At 51.7% G+C, this 25,103-nt stretch overlaps 2 protein-coding genes across 12 annotated transcripts in view; one reads left to right on the top strand and one right to left on the bottom strand.

The window, feature by feature from the left end:
• The window catches only part of LOC112995403 (acetyl-coenzyme A synthetase 2-like, mitochondrial), a 14,019-nt gene extending 5,529 nt beyond the window's left edge, over positions 1–8,490 (top strand). For 4 of the 5 annotated variants that reach the window (XM_064512323.1, XM_064512325.1, XM_026120350.2 and 1 more), the window contains 10 exons: positions 586–738; positions 3,154–3,301; positions 3,847–3,984; positions 4,227–4,319; positions 4,768–4,880; positions 5,469–5,595; positions 6,301–6,428; positions 7,190–7,253; positions 7,585–7,706; positions 7,797–8,490. In XM_064512323.1, the coding sequence (XP_064368393.1) occupies positions 586–738; positions 3,154–3,301; positions 3,847–3,984; positions 4,227–4,319; positions 4,768–4,880; positions 5,469–5,595; positions 6,301–6,428; positions 7,190–7,253; positions 7,585–7,706; positions 7,797–7,973 (1,263 nt within the window). In that variant the 3' untranslated portion in view covers positions 7,974–8,490. The remainder of the gene's footprint in view (positions 1–585; positions 739–3,153; positions 3,302–3,846; positions 3,985–4,226; positions 4,320–4,767; positions 4,881–5,468; positions 5,596–6,300; positions 6,429–7,189; positions 7,254–7,584; positions 7,707–7,796) is intronic. The other variant, XM_064512324.1, reaches the window with a different exon arrangement.
• On the bottom strand, positions 8,444–25,103 carry ABCD4 (ATP binding cassette subfamily D member 4). Of its 7 annotated transcripts, none has more exons than XM_026120354.2 (19): positions 24,910–25,103; positions 24,246–24,370; positions 23,957–24,084; positions 23,532–23,671; positions 20,192–20,308; positions 19,771–19,896; positions 18,886–18,936; positions 16,075–16,169; positions 14,961–15,082; positions 13,952–14,043; positions 13,642–13,731; positions 13,150–13,358; positions 12,746–12,837; positions 12,469–12,505; positions 11,458–11,507; positions 11,119–11,171; positions 10,619–10,695; positions 9,277–9,392; positions 8,444–9,113 (listed from the first exon to the last, which is right to left on the bottom strand). In XM_026120354.2, exons 1-19 carry the CDS (start codon positions 24,924–24,926, stop codon positions 9,018–9,020), a joined length of 1,833 nt encoding a protein of 610 aa, XP_025976139.1. In that variant the 5' UTR covers positions 24,927–25,103; the 3' UTR covers positions 8,444–9,017. The 7 variants fall into 7 exon arrangements, with proteins under 7 accessions (XP_025976139.1, XP_064368396.1, XP_064368397.1 ...); XM_064512326.1 differs by lacking the exon at positions 24,910–25,103 and adding an exon at positions 24,794–24,893; XM_064512327.1 differs by lacking the exon at positions 24,910–25,103 and adding an exon at positions 24,794–24,893 and having other exon boundaries at positions 13,150–13,355.

The following is a 25,103-nucleotide window of genomic DNA, read 5'->3' as shown; positions in this document are numbered from 1 at the left end:
GAATCTTATGGTGGACAAATTGCACAGTTACAGGCAGCAACATCTGATGTCTACTGGATGGGGAGAAATGGGGATCCAGTGGTTAAAGTGAGAATTAATCGAGGTGTGAACTCAACTTTTGCTCTGGGAACAGATCTGAGAGATGCAGTGAAAAAGAAATTGCAACATCCAGGAGCAGGCATGAGAGGAGGCAGCTGAGCGGGAGCTGTTGTGAGCTGGGGCCTGGGCTGGCTGGTGGAGTAAGTGTGTTGTGCACACGTGTTTCTGAGCTGGGTTCTCCTGCCACTTCCAGCCAGGCCAGGCCAGGGAGGTGTTTTGGGGATGAAAGCAGCGCTGTGCAGAAGCCAAGTCTGTCATTGCGTTGCTCAGGGCTGTCACCCTGCTAGACCTGGCTTTGTGCACTCAGCTAGTGTCGACTAACAGAGGAGTGAGCCAAAGCATGCCTATATGAAGTGCATGCCTATATCAAGTGCACTGTAGTGCATTGCTGACTCCAGCAAATGATTAATGAACCAAGCAGGTGTATGGACAGCACAGGGAAGACTGAGAGACTCTGAATGAGGACTGCTATGCTCTCTGTTGCAGGAAATGATGAAGGAGGATGCGTGTTGTGAGCCTGTTGCTATGGACAGCGAAGACATGTTGTTCCTTCTCTATACGTCAGGCAGTACTGGCAAACCCAAGGGCCTGGTCCATTCCCAAGCTGGTTACTTGCTCTATGCTGCTCTCACACACAAGGTAATGAATCCCAGACATATGAGCTCGTGAGCTAGTAGTTCATAGGCAGTGCAGCAAATAGACCTGCCATCTTGTTGTGCAAAGAGCACACCTTCATCCAGAGCAAAATCCCTGGGAGCCCTAGTGGAGCGCATCTCCATCCAGGTAGTGAGGGAGAGCAACGTGTGCCCTGGAATAGGGGTTCCTAAGCACATACCCCTCCAAGCTACATTCTTGGCTTTTGTTCTTTCTTTCCTGACCTATCCTTTGCTGAGTCATTGGCTGGGTTGCTCAGCCTTGTCAGAGAAAATTTATTTTGCTGGGTGATGAGGAAGTAGCCAATTTGCTCCTGCAACTCCAGACTTTTTCCCCTAAGCCTAACAATCCCAGCTCAGGTGGGAGATCAAAGGTAGTGTTTCTGGGAGAGGCAAATCTGGGGATATCTGTAAGAACTGAAGAGTGCCCTAAAGACAGAATCCACATCTGAACTCTGTGGATCAATTTTAAGAAGGGGAAAGCCTCTAATCCCTAGGGCAGTATCCCCAAAGCAAACCCTAACTGAGCTGGATAAAAGGGCACTGAGTGCAGTATGAAGCAGCACTTGGCTTCAGGAGTGGTTGGGGGGGAGGGGTCTTTTCTAAAACATTAAATGAGTCCCGTGGAAGAGGGAGTTCTCCAAACAGTCCCTTTACTTTGGGTCTGGCTCTCCCTCTACATGGCTGAAGGTTCAGTCGTGTTTCAGACCTCGCACCCTATGGGACAGCAGACTCAATGCTGGCTGGGTCCTCTCTGTCAGTCATGAATGCTAGAGACCAGACCTTGTGGGGTGTATGCAGTGGGAGGAGGCAGGAGATGTGTGGAAGCCATTGGCTTTGCTGTGAGCTAAACAATCTGTACAGCTATACCCAGCATGATGCTTAACCCTTTTGAGTCCCCTATTGTCGTGCAGTTGTCCTGTTGACATCAACACAGCATGAAATGCCTGATTTGGGAACCCCGAGGCATCAGAGTTGGTTTGTCAGAGGCTGGGGGCTTCTATCCTGAGATGGAAATACAGGCAGCAAGCAGCATGTGGCTGTTAGCACCCAGGTCCTCTGGAAACCATGACACAGGGTTGGCATTAATTACTGCTCAGTTCCCTCAGTTGGATGTGGCAGACTGCTGCTGCCATAATTCACTGCTGAGTTAAAGAGAGAGAGACCAAGCCGGGAAAGTTTCCATTACAAACACCGTGGAGTACTTGAGGCCCTGGCCAGCTCTCCCTTGCAAGGAGCTGGCAGCCTGCACACAGGGAGCTGTAATAAGAGATGTGAAGTTCTGAAATAGCAGATTCCAGAGCAAAAGGTGAGAAACAATGGGCCTAGTAGGAGTCAGGCTCCTGGGAATTTTCCTGGCATTAAGCACAGGAAATGAAGGAAAGTACTTGAGGAAAGTAGACATGCTGCTGCCAGTCTGACAGCTGTAAATCCTTCCCTGCATAGAACAGACTTCATTTCCCAATACTCCAGCTTTAGGGTCAGGGCTCTTCTGAGGAAGACATGGGGCAGTGGAAACAAGAGCATGCTCTGCTCTCTGCTGGGCTCACCCAGCAGAGGCAGAGAGGTGTCAGCTCCAGTGGGCAGCTGGGGTGGCTCCAGACTGAGGGAGAGATCTAGCCACTCACAGAACAGATCTTCTCACAAAATGGGAGCAGCAGCACTTGGGCTGCACAGAGCAGGTAAGGTGGAAAGAGCCTGCTTAGTCATATAGTCCAGGGACAGTCTGAGGGGGTGAACAGTAGGTCAGAGCTGCTCATTCCAGCAGGGAAGGTGAGAGGCAAAGGCACAAGGAACTCTGAAGATCTGTCTTGGGGGTCCCTCAATGGTGATTAGGAATGGCCCTTATCAGGTTAACTTGACTGCTGTTCATTCTCATTGACTGTACTCTGTTGTGGTACTTTGGGGAAGGGAAAGAAGGAACCCCTAACACCTATTTACCCCTTATTATTTGTGCCACAGTCGCTTCCTTGAACTGAGCAGCTCCACTGACCACTGTAGGTCCTTTGTAATTTCTCTTTCACAACATCCTGCCTGAGGAGAACAGAGCTTCCCAGAGCACAGTGCTTGAGGGGTTTATACTACTGGCTGTGTAATGGCACTATGGCATGGTCTGTCCCACAGGTAGCTCTGTTTGCTGACTCAGTGCTCCTCTGCTGAGCTCTCTGCTGAGCTCAGGGTTTTCCCGAGTGGTTATGGTGGTTTTGGATAACATTTTAAAAAACCCGCTGCAGGGACAAGGTGCCACTGCTGGGGGTGGTAGGAAGGTGAGAAGGCAGAGGGTTGCAGAAGCAATTGCACTAGAGCTGGGAGGGTACACCGATCTCAGTTGACCCCCTTGGCAGGAGGGAAGGGCCTGCATCCAGGCTACACCACTCACTGTCTGTCCTCCCTTTTTCAGTATGTGTTCAACTACCAGGATGGGGACATCTTTGGTTGCGTGGCAGACATTGGCTGGATCACCGGGCACAGCTATGTGGTCTATGGCCCCCTCTGCAATGGTGGCACTACAGTCCTTTTTGAGAGCACTCCTGTCCATCCCAACCCTGGTGAGTGAGAAGGCAACTTGTGGGAGCAAGGAAATGCAGCAGCACCTTGCAAGAACTGCAGCAGGAAAGGAGCTGACTGCTCTGAAGCCAAGCAAGGTTTTGTGTCTGTGCCACGCAGAATGGCACAAGAAGGGAAGGCCTGGATGCCGCTTCACAGGCATCACTAGTTCTGCTGCTGTGAGAGCGATGTGAGTCTGGCGGTAGAACAGCTAAGTGGAGACCACAGACTGTGCCCTGGGGAGAGGGAGCAGGCAGTGCTGCTAGAGGAAGAGTCTCTCTTGTTAGGAAGTCATTGTTGTTTCTCCATGGATGATGCAGTTTCTCCCTGTCCCTCCCTGCAGCACGGAGAGCAGTGAAGCTAGCTCATGTGGAAGGAAAGAGGCCACTGCTCCTCTTGGACTGCTTCAATCCTGCCCTGGGGAGGTTAGCTTGGCTCCAGGTCCATATACTGCTAGAGAGCCCTTGCTGTCACCTCCTCTCCCACTATCTTGAGCTCAGGCTTTAGGAACCTGTGCAGGTGCTTACTGGCCCTGTTTCCATTCCAGGACGCTACTGGGAAACAGTAGAGAGGTTAAAAATTAATCAGTTCTATGGGGCGCCCACTGCCATCCGCCTGCTCCTGAGATATGGTGATGAATGGGTAAAGAAATATGACCGCTCTTCTCTCAAGGTTCTTGGCTCAGGTAAGCACTGGCAGCATGGGCTGGATCAGCAAATCCTTGGGCTGGACCTGGGCATCAGGTTGTGCTGCTCTCAGAGAGTTAAACAGCCAGGAGAGGGCCTCTCCCCATGTCCTCTCCCTCTGCCAAGTGCAGCAGAAAATAGAGGCCATTATAGCAGTAGTAGTTTGTTGCAAGGGTGGTTCTGCCTTGCTTTAGTTTTGACCTGGCCTTTCAGCTCTGTCCCTCTGCCTTTCGCCTTGCAGTGGGGGAACCTATCAACAAGGAGGCATGGGAGTGGTACTTCCGTGTGGTTGGTGAGGCACGGTGCCCAGTAGTGGACACATGGTGGCAAACTGGTAAGATGCATAAGACCCTTTGTTCCAAGCATGGCCAGCTTCTCTTCTTCCAAGCTTTAGGAGTAAGCTGCTGTTTTGTTGGCCAAGAGGGAGTGGTTGTTACTGACACACCTGTATGAGCAATCCCATAAGACAAAAGGCCACAGGCATCAAAATGCGATAGACACAAATGGTCTTTAACCCAGTGAAACATAGGGAAGTGGACTGTAGGGAGCAAATCTCTGCTGAAGTAAATAAGCACGATTGTCCTACAAAGAGCCTTTCTTAGCTCTCTGGCAAAACGGCTTTGTCTCTGGCAAGCCCTGGCCCAGTGTGCAGTCAGCAGAGTGCAGTGAGGTTCAAGGTGAAGTCTGATGTCTCAGTAGTGTTACCTGGCTTTCTTCTCTCCCTGGAGAGAAGGGAAGCCTCTCCCTGCCTTCCGTGAGCATTGCATTCTTGTTCATTTCAGAAACAGGAGGCATCTGTATCTCACCCCGTCCTTCTAATCCTGGAGATGAGATCCTTCCAGGCATGGCCATGAGACCCTTTTTTGGGATCAGCCCCTGCCTCCTGGATGATAAGGTACCTGAATAACCTGCAGCTCAGATGCTGGCCCACTTTCCCACACTCCCCTGTAGCCTGTACTTGCTCAAGGAAGTGAAGATCTACAGCTGCATCTTTCCTTCTCGCCTCTGTTAGCCAGCAGTTGCCTTTACTGGAATGGGATTAACAATGACACAAGTAGCACATCTTCCAACTGGTACAGAAATCGCTTTTTTCTAGATTGTTCTGTCCTGAAACGACACACTCTGCTAAGGCTCTCTGGCCCAGCTTTCCAGCTCCTCAGCACTGTGCTACATTTAACTGTGCCAGCAGCTCTGGTTAAAACAAGTTACTGGTACTCAAAGAAAGAGGAGTCAAGGCCCTACTGAGGTAGCTGGGCTTCTAGCTGGAGGTGCTGTGCATCCCAGTATGGTAGGCAGCTGGTTGCAGAGCTCTACTGGGAGAGACAGGGTCTGCCCCCTTGGAGCTGGGTACACAGGACTCTCCTGTTTTCCCTGGCATTTCTGGCGAGGGGTTGTTGCAAGGCATAATGGTAGAAGTAAAGCAATGTCTGAACATCCCAATTATTCTCGGTCACAGTTATTAAAAAGGCTAACTATTTTACAGGGAAATGTCCTTCTGGAAAACAATATCTCTGGAGCCCTCTGCATCTCACAGGCCTGGCCAGGTATGGCCCGAACCATTTACAATGATCATAAGAGATTTCTGGAAACCTACCTGACTCCTTATCCAGGTAAGGAAAATGAGAGGCAGATCAGTGAGTGGGTGCTGGGCTGGGTACAGTCTGAGTGCTGGTCTCCTGCCCAGGAGCAGAACTCAGGAGAGCTGGCCTTGCTGCTTTACTCTTCCACAGGCTTTCAGCAGTGCTGAGGTTCTTCATCTCACCATGCCTCAGGTCCAGTACTACCATGGGAATGGGCCTTTCTAACCCACCTTCCCCACTGGGATACATGCTTTTTTAGGATAGTGGATTTTTCCTTCTGCCTCCAGAAACCCCTGAAAGGCAGAAGCCTCTTGGTGCTTCTGTCTTGTAAATCCTGTAAGCTCCTGCCACCCATCCTGAGGCACTGAGCAAGCCCAAGAGTATGGGTGTCCCAACATGAAGGCAAGGGGAAAAGTAGCAGGACCGCAGAGGGCTGTACTAGGGCAAAATGCCTGAGGCTCAGTGATGAGGAAGGTCTGGCATCAACCAACAGAATTAGGAATTCCCAACAGAATTGAGGAAAGGCCCTGTTGATGCAGTAGGTACCAGCTGAGGTGAAAGACTAGCAAGGGAGGCAGGCACCTTCACACTGAGTGTTCGAGAAGGAGCGCACAAGCGCTTGTGCTGACTCAGGGGAGAAAGGGGTCTGCTACATCCCAGAAAACAGCATGGGAAGGAAGCGTGGGAGTGCTCATGCTAAGTGCAACAAATAACTGATGGCTCTGGCCACTGCAGGGTTTTTCTTCACTGGAGATGGTGTTTATCGTACCAGTGAGGGCTATTACCAACTGACAGGACGGCTGGATGACATCATCAACATCAGTGGGCACCGGCTGGGCACTGCAGAGGTGGAGGACGTGGTGGTAAGAGGTGTAGATAGGAAGTAAAGCCCACTGAGGGGGCAGTGACATAGCACTGGTGGCACTCAAGAGATACCCCTTTGAAATACCAGGCCAAAAACATTCTGTTGCTTTAGTGGCAGGGAGCAGGGTGGACCACTGCCTGCCTGTGGGAACAGCTTCCCTCCCTTTTCGGGCTCGGCTCCTGACTTCCTTCGCCTGTACTCTTCCCTCTGCGTACCGTGGGCCTGACACTACTGCCACCACATTAGCAAGGGTTAGGCTTTTCCTTCTGCTTAGGGAGATCCCCTGGTATCTATACCATGGCTGTGCTATGCCCAGCACTAAACTCCCCCTTCCTCTGCCAGGTCGAATTGGGTTAGTGCTAAGGTCAAGACATTTAGCTCAGCTGGTCCCATACATCTCCCTGGCCTCTGCAACAGGGGAGGGACAGAGCCTAATAAGGTTCATGCTGTAAGCAGGAGAATCCCAAAGCGGCAGCCAAGCAGGCACTTCAGTGGCATGGCTTCCCCATTCCTGTGATACCAGGGTGCATCTATGAGCCAGTGAAGGTTACAAGACTTGCTGGAGCAGCCTGTAAGCACACAACAGGGTCTAGAAAGCCCAAGCTTAAAGAGGTCAGAGATGGGGACTGGAGCAGGAAGGGAAAAGGGCAGAGGCCATCTGAGGCTCTTCCCCATCTCTCCACGTAACTGCTGCAGTTCCTGGGTGGCAGCTAGCCTGCTGAGAGTGCCGAACTGAGCTGCAGCCCTGTTCTGTTCCAGAATCACCACATGGCAGTGGCAGAGTCTGCTGTGACTGGCTACCCACATGAAATCAAGGGAGAAGGTGAGGCACTTGCTTTCTTGCTCCTGAAATCCCTCTCCCCTGGCTTATGTCCTGCAGCAGCAAGTGGCACTGTCATACTCACCCCCCGGTACAGCATGTTAGTGGGGGTCACAGCAGTCACCACAACCTACACATGAGACCAGTTCTGCTTTGCATAAGGCAGAAGCAACAGGGCAGCAAAGTTGTGGCCAGAAGCACTTATAGCTGAGGCTGCAAAGCATTCCCTGAGGCTAATCAGCAGAGAGGCACCTCTCCTGGCACTAGGCCCACATAGCCTTGCAGGAACACACAGTGTGTGGGGTAGTCAGTAATATGGTGGTCCTCCTGCCAGGAGTCTACATATTTGTTGTGCTCAAGAAGGATAGCGGCTACACACAGGAGACTCTTACTGCTGAGCTACGAGAGCTGATCTCAAAGAAGATTGCTAAGTACGCAGCTCCAGAGTACGTTCAGGTAACACCTACAGGCTTGTCCAACATCCACCCCAGAAGCCTGGCCAACCTCTCTTTCCTTCAGCCTTAGCTCTGCTGTTTCCTGTTGCAGGTCACAGACAGGCTGCCCAAGACGCGCTCCGGGAAGATTATGCGTAGGGTGCTAAGGAAGATTGTGGAGGACAAGGCCAGTGAACTTGGGGACCTAACTACCCTAGATGACTATGAAGCTGTGCAGCAGATCATAGAGGGACGGAAGCACCTAGTGGAAGGGCAGAGGAGCTGCTAGCTTGGCTCTCCCTGCAGCCACCTTCTCTCCCTTCACTGTAAAATTGGGGCCAGGCCCAGAAATGTCACTGGGCTGCTGGTGTTCAGTAAGTGATACAGACTGAATCTCCCCTGCAGAGTCTCAAACTAAACTCTCCATAACACAGAGACCCTCACAACCTTTGCCTCTGCACACATGTACGAGATAGGAGAGATTTTGATGCAACGTAGATAGATGTTTCCTCCCCCAAAAAGCAGAAGGCCAAAAGCCTTCCTTCAGGCTCCTTGTGCATTGCAGTGGCTGTGGAGTGAGAAACAGGGCAGGATGCTGTGCCCAGCCCTGGATGTGTGTACTACTCCTACCCTTGTTCTGGTCTTCAACAATAGTCTAGTCAGAGACCACTGCCAACATGAAAGCATTTCCTCCAAAGCGAACAGCAGAATGACAAGATACAGCAGCCCAGTTGACAAATACTGACTCTTCTCCATAAGTCTTTGGCTAACAGGCCCCAGATTTTAATACAAAAATGCTCCTTTGACCTGTAACCTCATGTCATAAGGAAAGCAGAGATATGCCCTTTTTTATGCCAGCATTTCCATCACCTTAGAATGTCTCTTTGACAACTGCTGCTGCCACAGGTACTGAAGTCTGTTCTGCAGAGCTGTGTATCAAAGAGGCCAAGATCACTGAGGGGACAACAGCAGCATCCCAGTCGTGCAACACTGCCTCCCGGACAAGTAGAGGTGGCTTTGCCCACTGCTTCTACCAGCCCAAAGAAGTGGTGTCTTCTCTTTCTGCAGCCTATTGCTCAGCCCCTTCCCCCTTGACAAGCAGAAAGAAGGGAACAGCAGGCAGGGAGAAGGGTTGGGTAGACTTGTCTGCTCCTGACAGAACCCCATAGTGATCTCAGACTTGGCCCTGAGTCCCATCAGCAAAATCCAGAAATGGTCTTGCACCAAACTGATTCCTTGTTGATAGCTGTTGGCTCTGCAGCTCCACATCTGCTACTCAGAGCTCTCCCAAGGGTGGGTAGGTTCTGCAGCTGGTCAGACTAGGGCATGTTTTTCAGCATCCTTCTCCAGATGGGAGCCGCTTCATCTTCTCACATTGTGTGAGCTCCCATCTTCCCTCCCCATGAAGTTTCAAAATCCAGCTGTGGAACTGCAATTCAGAAACACGACAACTGAGAGATGTCTCTCTAAGGGCATATCCACCCATATCGAGGTTCTCCAGCCTTGCTCACTCCGCTCTACTCATCAGGGACCCTTGCTGTCTGACCTGTCTCACCACTAGCAGGGAGGCTTGTGCTGCTTCCCCATCTCACCTTTTCCAGGCTGGCTCTGTGTCCCACGCTGACCAGCGTCATGCCCAGCTGAAGGCACACACGGTACAGTTCGTGCTCCACCTCTTCTGTCAGAGCACTGGTGGCTTCATCTAACACTGAGAGAAAAGCTGTAAGCCCCACAAAGCCCATCCCCTCCAGGCTGTAATCTCTTCCCCACCCCAGGCAGGAGAGTTGCCAAGAATATTGTGCATACTAACAAGAGCTCACCAACAGCAGCTGTAGAAGGCACGTAAGGACAAGGCTAAGGTCCTCCATTTACTGCCGACACAGCTGCTCTTAGCCAATCGGGAAAGCTGGCCTTCTCCACAAGCCCTCAAGTCCACCCACACAGTGCAGTTCACCTCATGCACCTCCCTCAATGGCTGGCAGCCACTGCCTCATCCCCTTGGTTGAGAAGGCCAAGATGTGACCTTCCCAAGTCCTGTGAGAGAAGGGATGCGGGCCAGAGCCCCTGCCTGAACTGCAGGCTGTTCACTCCTCTGGCTGGGACCCTACATGCAGGAGCCAGGACAGCTTGTGGCAGCTTCCTCTCAGTTAAGGGAAAATACTATAGACCTGAAGCAGATAGATTTAATCTGTTTTACATCATTTCTACAAGTGTTAGTTTTTGATCCACAAATTCCTTCTGCCAGGACAGCACAAAGCAGTACTGCAGGCTTCAGGGGAAGAGAGATACTTAAATGTGGCTACTTGCTGATAACACTGGCTCTCTTCACTAGCACACACATCTACCTTGGCCCACAAGGCCAACCTTGGCCACAAGCCCAGGCCAACTCCTCCAACACTCTCTCTCCCCTGACCCTGCAGCAGTCACTAGCAATTTAAGTGGGCAGAGGAATCAGAACCATCTACAAACAGGAGCTGCTTTTGTGATCTCTCAGAACTGCTTCAGTGCAGAACAGCACTGTCTTCTTTTGCTGTGTTGTAACTAAATTTCCCAGGGCAGACTGTTTCCAGAACCCCACGAGGATTCACAAACGTCAGAAATGGCAGCTAACACCCTGCTTGCTAGGATGCGTACTTCTTTACATGGCAACTGGTGAGCAAGCTGAGGGGGTGCTGTTTCAGCTGTAATCAGACCTGGATGAGGAACACTAATTATTAGTTACATAAGAGCAGGATGTTTTACACAGGCCCTTGATATACCTCCCTCCACACACATAATGAAATGTTTTTACCTCTAAATCCTCTGCCTAAAATTATGACTAAGACCAAACATGCTCCTGGCAAAGGAGAAGGGAATTCATGAGCTGTCTTTTTACCCGTTTCCTTTTATGCCAAAGGCCTTGCTAGTCTCTCCAGCCTGCAATCACTCACTCACCTGCATATCTGGGCTGGAGGTAGAAGAGCCGTGCAAATGACAGCCTCTGCATCTCCCCTGGGGACAGGACATCATACCTGCAGCAGGGTCAATATTCAAAATCTTCCTCCATAAAGAGAGCTTGTTTGCTAAAGAGCTTATGGTTACTGATGTCAGAGACCACAGCAACAGCTGTCCCTGTGTACCCCCCCTACCTCGCTCCCCCCTCCACACACATGCACACTCTCCGGGCAGCTCCCCTCCAAGTCGGGCTCTCAGATGCAGCATGGGACTGGCTATGTACCCCTGAGCACAGTCAGTCGCCTTGAGGGCAGCATGGCTGGTGATGTTGGCACTGAAGTTCGGGGCATGAAGGCTTTGCCCCTGCATCGTGCCCATCACCTGCAAGGCACATCTGGACACAGACAATAGTCCTAAGTCCAGCAGCAATGAGCATCTGCTTAGAAATGTTCCCAACCAGAGGGATCATCCAAATTCAAACAGATGGTGAGCTCCCTTACCAGTTCCAATCCACCTGCTGGTCCAGTCCTCCAGCCCTTGCCAGCAAATCGGACTGCAGAGAGCACAGCAGAGACTTATGAACATAGCCACAGCCCAGAGCAGACGCAGCCCTGGGCATAACCACCTCTTCCCTGCTGCTCTGCCTTTTCCCACTTGATCTGAAGTCGCTCTGATATCCCCCCTCCCCTGCTGATCCCATGGATAGTCCTGTCCCAGCTGCAAACAATTCCCTCACATGTGCAGCACACGGTCATGCTGTGCTGCTTCAGTACCTCATCCCCTCTTCCCCCACCTTGGCAGCATCTGGCAAGAACAGAGCAACTCTACTAGGGACTCACCAGCCCTGCCAGCTCCAGGAACTGCACAATTCTCTCATCATCTGCAGACCCTAGGGGAGAAAGTGCATCAGCAGAGGCAACCTGTGCTGAGGCCGCAGCAGCAAGGAAGAGTCATAGCAGGGTTTTCGACTTCAATTGCCAAGGCCCTGCCTATCAGCCACTATCTTGTGCCCGGCTGCTCTGCACACTGCAGGTGTTGGAGTCACAGGATCAGAGCATGGGGAACAGCCAGCAGAAGGACCCCACATGGGACAGGAGAAAACCCAGGGCTAGGGTGAAACAGCTGGGGAGCATAACAGACGCCTGAGCTAGTGCAGTCATCAGCTGTGGAAGCTGAGCAGAAGGGCTGTGCATCGGCCATAGGCCCTCTGAAGCTACTAAAGAGACAAGAATATCTGATGGCTGCAGTTCATTCTCTGTGAGGCTGCAACTCCCAAATGTTTGAAAGCAGCATGTAGCAGCGCTTCCCTCAGAGAGAAACTTAAACGTGGATAACTGCAGCAGCTTCTGATCAAATGTATAATCTCTGGCTTGGGAAGAGGGCCGGGGAGAGAGAGGATCCACTTAGTCTGACCAGGACAGTATGCAAGGCCCCAGGACACTTTTTGAAGAAAAGGAACAGTTAAAGATGAAGGTGAATGGAAAATGAGATAAAGGCAAGCATGGCTTGCCCAAAGGCAGGTTGTACCAGACAGATCAGATGTAACCCAACGGCAAGTTCAGAAAGCAGCAGGGTGCCTCAATATATACCACGCTGTAGCACAGCATGCAGAGTACAGCCACCCTGATCTCATACTATCAAGATAATATATTCTCCTTGAGAGGGAGGGAACACAGAGCTGATCTTAAGCTGCAAAAAGTTAAATCTTCCAGGAAAAAGCTGAGAGCAACAAAGGTGAAATGGATTAGCACTCCTGATGGGGCATGGTAGGAGAGAAACTGGGTTGGGCACAGGACAGTGAGAGCTGAGACCACACGGTTGGTTAATTGCTTTGATGAATTTCCACACACCTGAAACTGGATAGATCTCCTTCAGAGGATAGATCACCTGGTTAAGAGAAGAAGAGGAGCCATGTCAGAGGGAGTTGGACACACAGTTCACCAGAGATGCAACAGTGGTTGTCCAAACTCAGGCACGAGGGAAGAAGCAGCCACGTGCATCCCCCCTCTTGCCAGCCTCTCTGCAGCGCAGAGGTTCACAGAGGCCTGATGTGGCCCCCGGTCAGGAGCTGTGAGAGCCTCCAGCTGAGCTCAGCCAGCCAGGCCATGGAGCCAGCCCCCAGCTCACCTGCTCACGCAGGCTTCCATCAGTGAAGAACGGCTTCTGCGGCAGGAACACAACTCCGTGAGGGCCAAAGCAGGTCAGCATCTTGACGCTCCCTGCACAGAGACAGACTCATGCCAAGCCTGCAGCACCAGCTGGCAACTCCCCACCACCCCCTGAGCAGTCCTGTGATAGAGAGCCTTGCAAATTAGCCAACAAATGCCAGAAAAGGCAGATCTGCAACACAGCAAAGCAATGAGAGCCAGAGCAGAGCATGCAATACAGAGAAGTGGTGGCTCAAATGTACCAGTGACACATTTACCATCACAAGTGGTACTGGCCTTGCAACCCCACACTGCCACCTTCTAAACTTAGTAAGGGCAGCCCTGGCCAAGCAAGAGGGTGCCACAGAGAGTGGTAGTCCTTACCCTGCGTGCTCTCCCAGAGTCCACCAAGGACTCTCAGGAGAGATGTCTTCCCAGTGCCAGTGTTCCCCACAATCATCACACTGTTCCCTTGTGAGATCCTGAGGCTCAGGTCCTTGATGAGCAGCTTGCCAGAAGATGGCACCGACAGCGTCACTTGCTCCAGAAGGAAAGCCGTGTCCCCTGGCACTGGGTCCTCCCCAGGATTGCTGCTGAGCCACCACCAAGACAGAGGAGGAGAGATCTGGGGGTAAGTGATCACGCTGAGGCTAGCAAAGATCAGGCGCCTTCCCTGCACCTTAGACATCCTGTGCCTCTGTGACAGTAGCCCTGTCCCACACACCCCAGGAATGACAGGTCACAGTGAGCACAGCACTGCCTGCTCCAGCTAACTATATGCAATGGGCTGTGACACCAAGGGCCACCTCCATCCAGTGATGGTCCCACACTCTGGCATGCAGCTGCAAGCCAGCAAGTTGCTGAAGGGAGACTCACCTGTCCAAGTCCCAGCTGTCTTTGGCTTCTGAGTAGTTAGCATTTTTTTTCCTGCCAAGGCTTAGCAGGGTTTCCTGCAGCTCCCCAATCCTGGACAAACAAGAGGTTGCATGAGTGCCCAGGATGACTCCAGCAGCCCTCCCTCCTCACAGCACTCACTATTGTCGATGCTCACTTAGAAGCAACTGTTTTTTTTTGTTTTTTTTTTTTTGTTTTTTTTTTTTTTTTTAAGTATTTAGCACAGATCTGGGCAACAAGATCTATCCCACACTCCCTGCTCCTGCACACAGCTGCCTGCAGACAAGCTCACCTGTGTGTGTAGCCAGCTACATCGGTCACGGTGGTAGAGAGATCTATGAGCTGGCTGAAGCAGCTGATGAGGTAGATGGAAACAAAGGCATTCTGGGGGAAATCATATACCAGAGCAAGGGTCAGAGCTGAGCTGGGACACTGCCCCTTCCTCTGCAGCTGTGAGGAGGCCAGACATCTGGCCAGCTCCGCAGTCGCAGCAGGAGGATGGAGGGATGGAGAAGTCACTCATGCAGTGGGAACACAGAAGATGGCCATATTCAGAAGACTGAGCAGGGTTTCCCTGCCCAGCACAGCAATTCTGGCCAGAGGGGCACATCTCCCACCTATCCCAGGATGCTGTTTCCAGAGTGCCTGCATGTCTTGCCCTCCCCCTCTGCTGTGGGGCTGTACATGGCTCAGAGCAGGGAGTCTCAGCCTGCAATGCCAGCTGAGCTATTTTTAGCTCTGTATTCTCCACTGCAGTTTTGAATAGCTGGAAACAAGTCAGGTTGTGAAGGCTCCCGTCCAGCAGTTTCTCAGGCAAATGCAAACTCAGCCTTGCAGGCTCCCCATGGGCAGCAGCCAGAGGAGAACCCAGACATGCAGCACAGTGCAGGTCCAGTCCCCCAAAGACACCACTGAAAGCCAGAGCTTTTTGACTTTCCATTTTTACACAGCAGAGGTCTGAATAGGAAACACTTATGCAGATGAATCCTTGACACTTCTCACTCTCAGGTTAATCATACCCTAGCTGGCTCCAAGCTCCCATTTCCACACCACCATGGGCAAGGACAGTCTACCCTGGAATTCACTCTATGCAGCCAGGCCCAATGCCACCAGCCCAACATGAAACCTCCATCCTCAGCACCTGCTCACCCTCCATGATGGAGTCCAGCTGCATGAACATACAGACACGAGCTTTGGGGTTAGCTCATGTCTGGCATTGGGGTAACCTGCACAGATAGTAAACACAACCCACAGAGCACAATTCTTCCCTGGACCAGTCTGGGAGATCACCCTTAACTCACCTTGCTGACTAGGGCGCTGAGCTCTGTTGGACTGAGGTCACCGTATACCCCAGAAAAGATGGGAATGGCAATGACCACGTAACTCAGGATGCTGCCCAGGTAGTCGAAGGTATTGATCCCAACTGGGTAGAAGCATATCGAGAGGAGACAATGAGATGGAGGGGGGAATCTCTGTCCCACCCAGGCTAAAGTGCAGCTCATGAGGCCAGTCAGAGGAAGACCCATGTCCTGCCTCAGCCCTTCACAATGCTCCCATTCAGAAGAACCCATCTCACAGCAGAGCACAAGCACCAGGGTGCAAACCCACTTGCCAAGCAAAGAGCTCCCTGGGGAAGGCACCAGAGTGGGGAAACATCACCCAGACACATAGCTTGGGAACCGTGATGGGGCAAGAGCCACTTTGCCTACTTGTTTCTACTCTTCAGGACCCAGCTGACTCCAAGAAACAGCGGTAAAGTCACCCACTGAGCAGGGAAGCAGAAAGGAAGATCTGGTCACAAAGTCTGCCTTGGAGCACGGGAGAGGCAGAAAGACTTAAGCCCCCAAACTCCCACAGAGATACCTGCATGCAGGGCTCTTCCCCTTTTATAGTGCTCAGAAGCTCACCAAGATGGTGAGATAAGGAAGAGTTGTCTTGACACCAGCTATTTAACCCACAAACCTGGACCCAGTGACCATAGCAGAAAAGAGATTTTCAGGTGGCAACTACGCTCAAGGGACAGGCTCTACAGGACATCTCTGTAGAGGTCCGAACCTCATATACTGAATCTTCTCCCTCCCTAGAGCACAAGCACTTTCCTTTCTTCATGACCACTGAATGCCTGTCCCACAGAGTGCAGATTCCTGTATATTCCTCTTTTTGAGCTTGGTTTCTCCAACTTAGCTGGTTCCTCTACAGCTTTGCTCTCTACCAGACTTTTTTCACAGCAGGATTCCCCTTCAAGAGGGCAGGGGGCACCCTCCATTCACTCTCAGGGCTTTCATGCACCAGCAAGCCTCTGGGGAAAGAGGTGGGAAAGGATGATCCAGCACTGCTCCTCAAGTTCCCAAGCCTGTGGGCCACCATGATGGAGCTACTACACGCCCCAATTCACCCCCAAAACTCCCCACTCACTGTATAGCCAGAGCTCCTTCCCTATCAGCTCCCTCTGGGTCTGCAGCAAGCTCTGCAGCCTGCGGTCTGTGCGCATGTGCTCTACTCGCCCAGCCCTGTAAAATAAGATTGCAACATGTCACAGACTTCCTGGGACCACCACAATGGGGGAAAAGCATCGGTCGCTAGGACTGGGACCTGGAAAGGGCCTGCACCATAGTTTCCAAGCAACAGCTCTTTCTGAGCAGAAATTGAACACCCAGCCCTTAAGCAGAGCACAGCCAAGGCTACACACACCTTCTCAGCAGAGCCTGGCTGGAAGAAAGGGCAGAGCATGGCCACACAGCTGGGGCCAGAAAAGAGAGGGCAGAAGGGAACGCAGAGGTGAAGGCAGGCCAACACTGCCTGTGTGGCAAGAAGCCACAGGCTGCCTGTTCCCCTCCCCCAGCCCAGGGGAGCAGGACTGGACATCCGTGTCCTCTGCCCTCCTCACAGCCTGACCCCCAATGGGGCACAGCCAACAGCCTGGGTGATCCCAGCCCCAAAGCCCTCCTTTGCCAGGAGCTCCCCCACAGAGATTGTTGGGTGTCCCCACCCGCCCAGGCTGGAGGAGATGCTCCCACAGCCTCACTGCCTGCAGTGCCAGCAGCCTTGCCCCCCCCCCCCACGCCCCCACACACTGAGCACGCTGCAAGGACCGAGATCCCAGCTTCCAGCCACCTCCTCAGCGAAGGAGGGCACCTCCTCCTGCGCATTTGCAAGGGATGGGCTGCCCTCAGGTGGCAAAACATAGGCAGAACTCAGTGCAATTCCCATTGCAGCTATTGCCAGTACCACCCTGCCATACACCTGTGCCTAGCACCCATGCATACTCCCACTGTGCTTAACACAACTGGGAAATCACTAGGGCCTGAGGAGACAGAAAACAGGATTCACAAATACAAGAAGTTAAGATTTTTAAAGATTCTCAGTTCTTAAATACATTTTCTTTCTGAAAAATAAATCCATTGAGAATTCAGTTTGACATCTGTTATTGCCCTTCAGCTTGCGATATCCATCTCAGTTAAGTACTGAGCAGTAATATTTGCTGCTGAACATTCAAAGAAGGACAAAGCCTTGAACAAGAAGAGTTGCAGGCAAGGCACTGGAGATCAGGTTTCTGCTGAAGTGCGAAACCAGCATCAGGTAGCTGTTATTTCTTTTGCAGATGCAGACAGCTTGTTTATTGCTGTCATCTTTTCCTCACATTCACTTCACTTCTAAAGCAAGTTTGTCAAAGGTTAAGAAACCAAAGGAAGTAAAAGGGTGATAATGCTCAGGTTTTGTTTCTTCCTTTACTGAAACAATCTGTGGTTAGACAAGTACAAGAGGACAAGCTTCAACAACTTCTACAAGCTAGAGAAGACAGGCAATCAAAACCAGCCATATCCATTCATCAAGTGTTCCTCCTTTCGCAGAATTCCAGGAATATAACCCTTACAAAAGATTCTTTTATTTTTAATTAAGACACATAGAAAAATGTCTGGTTTTATGCATTTTAATTAAATTCTGATTTCCACCAAACAAAGCTTTTCTACTACTGAACTGTATAAAACTAAAGCAAGAAACCCCATTTTCTAGCATAATAATTCATTTTCTGTTTCCTACTTAACAGAATAAGAAGCTTCAAAAATGTGAGGAAGAGTACTATAGCTTAAATAAGTGCAAGTAATTACAGTATCTTCTTGATTAACAAAAATCAGCACTAACCAATAAGAATCAACCAGCCCACAAAGAAAGAACTAAGACTTGCCAATGCGAAACAAGATTGATTTCAATTATTGAGATCAAAGTTTCCTGCTTGCCAGTTTAAATATCTATAAAATCAGTGATTTATAATCAAACTACCTTGGGGACAACACTACAACACTTGAAGTGCTCAATCATGACATCATTAATGAGCCAAATACAGATCATAGCCAGGAAGAACCAGAGATATGGCAGCCAGTGCTTCCTTAAATTCCTGGAAGCATGATTCCACAACATACATGCCAAGTGCAGATTTCTGAGGAGAGAGGAGCAAAGACTCTGACCTACAGGGCACTCCAACACAAGTCACAGTAAAACTGTGTCCCTTTTGTTGGATTCTAGCCTTTTCTGTGCAATACCATAAAGGCTCCAAGCAACAACTCAACAGACTTCAGGGCACTGTGAAGCAGTGAGGTGCTGCTGGGCTCTGGACAGCACGCTCAACTCTGGAAACCTCAGTAACAGCCAGATGTAAATAGCACAGTGTGAATTCAGAGAATACCAATAAAATGTTGGGAGGGTCAGGACAAAGACTGAAGAAGAAAAGCAAGCAGCAGTGAGGAGGCAAGACAACAGCCTGACATATCTGCAGAAGAAATGCAGGTTAGCAGCAGCAGCATGGGGCCAGAAGCAACCTGCAGAAAGTTCCCAGGGGAACTGAAAGGATGCAAGGAGACCTTGAGCAATCTTTCAGGTAAGGCCCAGTGTAAAAACTCAGAAATGGTCTCTAAGCCATAATCAAATCTGTATCAGGCCTCTGGGGATGGCTGGAAGGGAGAGAGAGAAAAAGCTAAGTGCCACCACCTACTGTGAAATTATTCCTGCAGACAATGCACAGAACGCAAAGGCAAACACAGTGTCAGGGAGAGGAGGCTGTATGACCCTGCAGAGGCCCTGTGGCTGCAGCAGGACACAGGGAACAGGAAAGCTCAGGCAGCAGCAAAAGGACTCTGACTCCCCTGGAATACTTGACTACAGTGAGGATGCTCCAACCTGGCAGGATCCCCAAGAGCACATAAAGAAATGAACATGCCCACCAATTACCTGTAGAAAGCAGCTGGTTCTGCATTGACACGAATCTGCATGTGCTTGAACCTGGACAACAGAAAAAAAAAACATCATAAGGATCATGCACAACTCCTCAGTGAATGCAGCCAACGTCCTTGCTAAAGGACACTCATCTTGCATCAGTGAGAGCACTGATCTGCCATATCTCTTGACAGAAATGTTCAAAAGGTTCAAAAGGTGCTGAACAAGGCTTAGCACACCATGACATCATTCTGGGCCAGCTCAGTGCTGCACCTCATTCAGCAACCTGCTCTCTGTGCATATCTTCTCAGTCCTCAGACACCCCTTCCCTTTGGGAAGCTCAGTCCGCCTCCCTGTGCCACACCACCTTCCGCTGCTATCCTAGGATGCCCTGAGCTTGAGAAAGCTGGATAGCCCCTGCCACACACCCATCCAACCCTGCAGGGAAAGGAGAGGAGAGGCTGAGCATATGGAGAGATTGTGCCATTTTAGGTATTCACATTCATGAAGCAATGAACCAGAAACCCATCTGGTTTCTTGGCAGTGGTTCTGTCAGTGAACTTGCATCTATACCCAAGTATGCTTCATGTGCAGTTTTCTCCAGCACATCCAATGCATCAGCAGAGGCAACAGCAGCAGGAGTGAGCAGTCAAGGAGCAGCAGTGGAGACCAGGAAACTGAACCAAGGGCACTGCCTAACACAACACAGGGCACTGACTTCGGGGCAACATTGAGCAGGCAGGTCTCTCTGAGCTGGCAGGCAGCTGACTGAGCGTGAGGACCAGGAAAGCCATGGAGAACAGGAGCAGATGCACATATAGCACTGAACAGGGAAGAAAATGGAGCTCTCACAGGAGCTACCAGAAGAAGCAGTGAGAATGCTGCTCTGCTGCAACTCACCTGAAATCCCCCTCCAGCTTTTCCTGCTGCACGAGTTTTGACACTATTGGGCTCATCAGCACTTTGTTAACAACCGTCCCAGTGACAAAATACCCAAAGATGCTCACTGGGCCTAGCCAGCCTGTGCTGCAGGGGAGGAGAAAGAGAGATCAAGCTAACATCCCAAGCAAAAGGTCACTCCAGCAGCCCTGGGCTTGAGAAGCCAGAGCCCTCAGCTGCCGCCTCTCTTCCCTCTCACAGGGGCTATGCAGTCAACACCATATACGCCAGCATCCCTGGGGCAAGAGGCCCATTGGGGTGCAGTCAGAGACACCTCACCCACATGCGCAAGCACTCATCTGGGGAATTACAATATGAATGCCAGGCCTCAAAAGAGAGCACAGGCCAGAGGCACAAAAGCAGAGCCAGAATGGGTTCCTACCTGTGGAAGCACTGGTATGTGTAGTAGGCCAGTGTGAAGGGTGAGATAATGAGCTTGCTTGCCATGGAGCTGAGCTGCCTGCAGAACCTCTCCACATCCTGGCTGATGCGCTGGTCTCTGCTCAACACAAAGAGGCATTGACACCCTTAAAGCTCAGGAACAAGAACCAGTCAGTGCAGGATGTTGTAACTCCTCAACAGTGCACAACCCAAGCTGTTTCGCTGCCTGCACTTAGAATAGAGTGAAGACAGACAAGCCTGCATGGAAGTGACCTGCAGCCATGACTGCCATGGCCCCCACTGGGGGCAATTTCCATGGCCCAGCAGGACTCACCCCAGGGCCTCTCTGACACTCAGGCAGAACGGTTCCTTTCGTTACCTTCACCCTATTCCTTGTATTAATCCTTTGTTCCACTCTCAAGAATCCTGTCCTGCCATGTGCTAAAGGTCTCTGCATCCTTGTCTCTTACTCCTCTCCTGTACCCACCCCATACTACCAAAACCACTGACTCTCCCCAAAACCTTCAGTGCTGGTATTGCATCCCAGGTACCAGAGCTAGTGGGGCTAGTTAGAGTGCAAGCCAGTCCTTAGCCAGCTGTTGGATATTTGCAAACTCCTCCATCAAAGCCACCCTTCCAGTGAGTAGCTGGTCCCTCTGCTCTGCACAGAACACCCCTTGGTCCCTTGGCTGCAAAGAAGAAAGTGCTTTTACCCACCCCCACCCCACAAGAGCAGGCAGCAGTGCACCAAGCCTCCCTCTCCCATCAGCAGCCAGCATGTGGGTGACAGACCCTTGGAGTCCAACCTTTCCTACTCTACTTAGCAAAAGATGAGCTTGGGGTAACTAGAAAGGATTGTAGCATATTCAGTCCCTCTGTGCCTGATCTGTCCAGAGCACACGGATAAGAGCTTTGGCCTTTGATGCTCTAAGCACAGACAAAAAGGTCTCAATTGTGGATGCTGGAAAGTCCAGCAAGGAGAACAGCTGCCTCTTTTTGGGGGCATCTCCCACCCCACTGACCTTATAGTCATCATTTTTGCTTTTACTGGACTGTTTGTAACTGTTCCCATCAAGTTATAAATTAACTCAGACTATAGATTCACAGCAGGGATATTGCTTTCTTTGAATTATTAAGCAATATGCAATGATAACATATAAACATCAACTCAGATGCCCTGCTAGGAGCCACAAGTGTTTGGATGTCACTCAAAATCCACTCCTCTTTTCCTCTGAAAGGGAAGAAAGGATGACACAGTGCTTCTCACACCCAGTTTGATCTGCACTGTCTAACAGGGAGTCACTTCATTGCTCTTAGCTCATGCTCTAACTGCCTGGTGCAGGGAAAAAACTCTCATCAAGAAATCTAAGATAAGATTTTTTGCAGATGCAGCAAAAAAGACACTAAACAATAAGGCTGGATGTTTGAGCAGAAGCAAGGTGTAATGAAAAATACTTTGCAACTATCCCACACGTCTGGTCTGCTCCAAGGTCAGGAGAGCTGGCTCTCTTGCTGCAAAGCAGATAGACCCAGTTATCTCATACATTTAACTGCATAATCTGAACACATTCCCTGGTTAAAAATAAACCTGAGCAGCATTGTCACATGGTGAGGGGCCTCTGTCCTCCCCTTCTCCCACCCAAAGGAAAAGATGCATGTGCAGCAGCTTCTGGCCTTGACCAATGTGCTGCACTGCCTGGGAAGCACTGGATGTCTTCATGACAGGCACGGCTCTTTAGCCTGTCCTTGCAACTCTGTCCTACCACAAAATACTATCGCCACTTAATGAGGTTGGAAGTAACTCTGACAGTTGCTGGAAAGTGCATTAGCATCGAGGCTGTATTTCCTGTTTGGCAGAAGGAGTGCTCCTCGCCTGCTGTTCGCCCTGCGCCCAGCTGCTTGTTCTTAGCCTGGCCATATCTCAGCGCTGGGAAAGCATAAGCAACCAGGGAACAGACCTGGCTGAAAAATGATACAGACACCAAAAAAAGTGTGACAGTATGACATATCCTGCTCCAGTTCACTGCACAGCCACACAAACCACCAAGTGGTAAGATGCAGGGGCAAGGACAGGCAGCGAAGAGCACTGGGAAGCAGCAGCCCAAGGGCTGTTTCAGTTTCCTGAAGTCACCACTACTGGCAACAGCTAGTAGTCCCTGCAAGATAGTCATTTCTGCCAGTGACCCCAGCCTCGGTCACCTTCCTGGGAGATAGCACCAATGCAGTAAAAGGGACTAGACCACAGGTGTTCTCTGAAGGGAAAAGGAGCCCAGGGACTCAACACAGCTGTATAAAGCCATGTAACTTGGAAGAACTTTTCCCCTGGTTTCTAGTTTTTCATCAAATATTTAATAACAACTTTTTTTAGCTCTGGAGAAAAAAATACCAGTCTCTACCTCTCACATCGTGTCTAATAGTTACCAAGTTTGAAGGGTTAAAGGTCATCCATGACAGCAGTGTCCTGTGTGCAAGAACAGGCCAAAAGGCCAGGCATGCTGTTGTGAAGAAGGGAGGTGTTCAGCTCTTGCTACCCAGCCTGGGTAGACAAGCAGCCCTGCAGTAACTGGGACAGTGCGAGAAGCAGAACTTCCCCCTCGCTGCAGCTGTGCAGGCAGCCGCTGCAGTGGGACGGGAAGGGGCTCTCAGCGTGGGCTAGAATAAGCAAGCAAGGACTGAATGTTCCTCCTCCTTCTCTCAATTTTCAAGTCACCTCTGATATTTCCTCCCTGGGAACAGTAAAGAGGAAATGCAGCCCTTGTCCAGTGTGAAACAAAGTTCTTCATGGATGTGGCTCCCAGCTTTCCCTGCAGGTTACTGAAACCACTAAAAACAAAACCAAAAAAAGAAAAACAAAAAAACCCCCTAGAAACACTAAAAAAACGAAACCGTGTTCAGCTGGAGACTCTGCTAGTTGAAGCTCAAACTGAACAACAGGGGCTGCTGAGTACACTGGCTGGGTGAAGGCAGAGGGAGGCAGCACTCTCTGACTCCAGCCAGGCCCTTTGCAAAGTCACATACAGAGTGATGAGGGCTGATTTTGCAAACAGTGCATTTTGTACAAATTGCTAGATCCATGTTCTGCTGAGATTCCATTTTCCTTGCAACAAAAACATTGGCACCTACTGCCCCCTGAAATCATCACAATCATCAGCCGTGGGAGTTCCCTGTACAGCCTTGCCATGTACCACCTACACCCAAGGCGAACAAGAGTATTTGTGCCTAGATGGAAAAAGCTTCTAAGGCTCAAGCCCCTACCCAGAGACACAGAGAGGTCAAGAAAAGGTGAGGAGCAGCCTGGGAGAAGCCAACAAAGAGGCCAAAAGAAGCCGCAAGCAGCCTACGGATTATCGATGTCCTCGCGCAGCACGTGCAGGCTGTAGTAGACCTGGCCCTGGAAGTAACAGTTGTGGAGGTATTCGGTGAGGGATTTCCTCCAGCTCACATACATCCGGTTGCAGATAAACTGGTCGAAGCTTTTTAGCTGGAATGAGGGCATGGAGACAAATGGGAACGAATGAGCCAGGAGAACATGCACTTCCCAAAATGAGAAAAACCAACAGTTTGCTCAGGTGACCCATCCCCTATGCAGCTACCGAATGGGGCAAGAGCAGACCCAGATCCCTCAGCAAAGGGGTCCGGCCAGGAACCACCGGCAGCTTTTGCCTTCCCTTCCTCTGATGACAGCATCTCCCTGTCTCCCGAGTGCTCCCCTCTGGCCCTCCCCAGCCTCCCCCTGCAAGGCAAGGGAGCCTCTGGCCTGCTTTACCGTGGAGTTGACTACGATCAGAATCAGAGCAACGGCAGTCAGCGTTTTGAACCCGGAGAAGTCCTTGTTCCCTAGGACCTCGTAGTACTGGCTGGGGATCACACCGACCTGGTAAATAACCAGCTGCTCTGGAGGAAACAAGAAAACACCAAGAGAAAATGAAGAACTGAGGGGGCACGGCAGAGACGGAGCGATCACGGAGGAATCAGGAGCGATCACAGAGGAATCGGGAGCACGTTCCAGCAAAGAGGTGACAGGCAGTCCCCCAGCTCTGCTGCTCTAGTCTTACCCAGCAAGGCAACACAGAGCAGGGTCAGGAACATCAGCACGTTTGGGGAGGGCCATCTGGGAAATAAGATGGCCTGGATACTCAGGAACCGCCGCAGGAACAACAGGTCCAGTTGGGGCCGCGGCCTGGCGGGAGACAGCAAGGCGTGAGGCCGGCAAGAAGCGGGCAGCTCCCGCGGGCGCCGCCCTGCTTCGCCTCGCCTGGGGAGCACCCGCGGGGCCGGGGCAGCCCCGCGCCCACGTCCCCGTCCCGGGCGGGGCAAGGAGGCCAGAGCCGAGACCCGCCGCGCCGAGGGCCGCGGTGCCCCGCGGACCAGGCACCTACGGGGGCTCGGGCCGCCGGGCCTTTCCCCGGGAACCGCTCCGGCGGGGCTCGGTGCCGGAGGCCCGTCGCAAGCACAGCCCTCCCGCTCCCTTACGGACCTTCTTCCCCCCCAGACCCTGTCCCTGTCCCTGGGAAGCGGCCCCGGCCCCGGCCCCCAAACCCGTCCCCCGCTACGCGCCCCGCCCCCGCCCCGCTCCCCGCTCCCCGCCGGGGACCCCTCTCACCGGCCGCCGTCGCCCCCCGCCGCGGCCCTGCCGCCCGCCATGAGCGCGGCCGCCCCGGCCCCGCCCGGCCTGCGCCCGCCCCGCCCCCCGGGCGCTACGACATGAATATTCATCACCTCTCCTCAATATTCATGAGTCCCCGCTAGAGCCGGGCCAGCGCGCGCTGCGGCGCGCTGCTGCAGCGGTCCCGCGGTAGGGCGCAGCGGGGCGAGCCCGTGCCATAGACGTCCCGCCGGCGCGCCTAGAAGAGCCGCGCGCCGCGGCCGCCATTACCGCCAAGCCCCGCCTCTCCCCGCCGCCCCCTCGCGAG

The sequence above is a fragment of the Dromaius novaehollandiae genome, chromosome 5, assembly GCF_036370855.1.
Source record: "Dromaius novaehollandiae isolate bDroNov1 chromosome 5, bDroNov1.hap1, whole genome shotgun sequence".
Lineage (NCBI taxonomy): Eukaryota > Metazoa > Chordata > Aves > Casuariiformes > Dromaiidae > Dromaius > Dromaius novaehollandiae.
The sequence above is the reverse complement of the archived record's forward strand: the minus strand, read 5'-3'. Positions and strand labels throughout refer to the sequence as shown.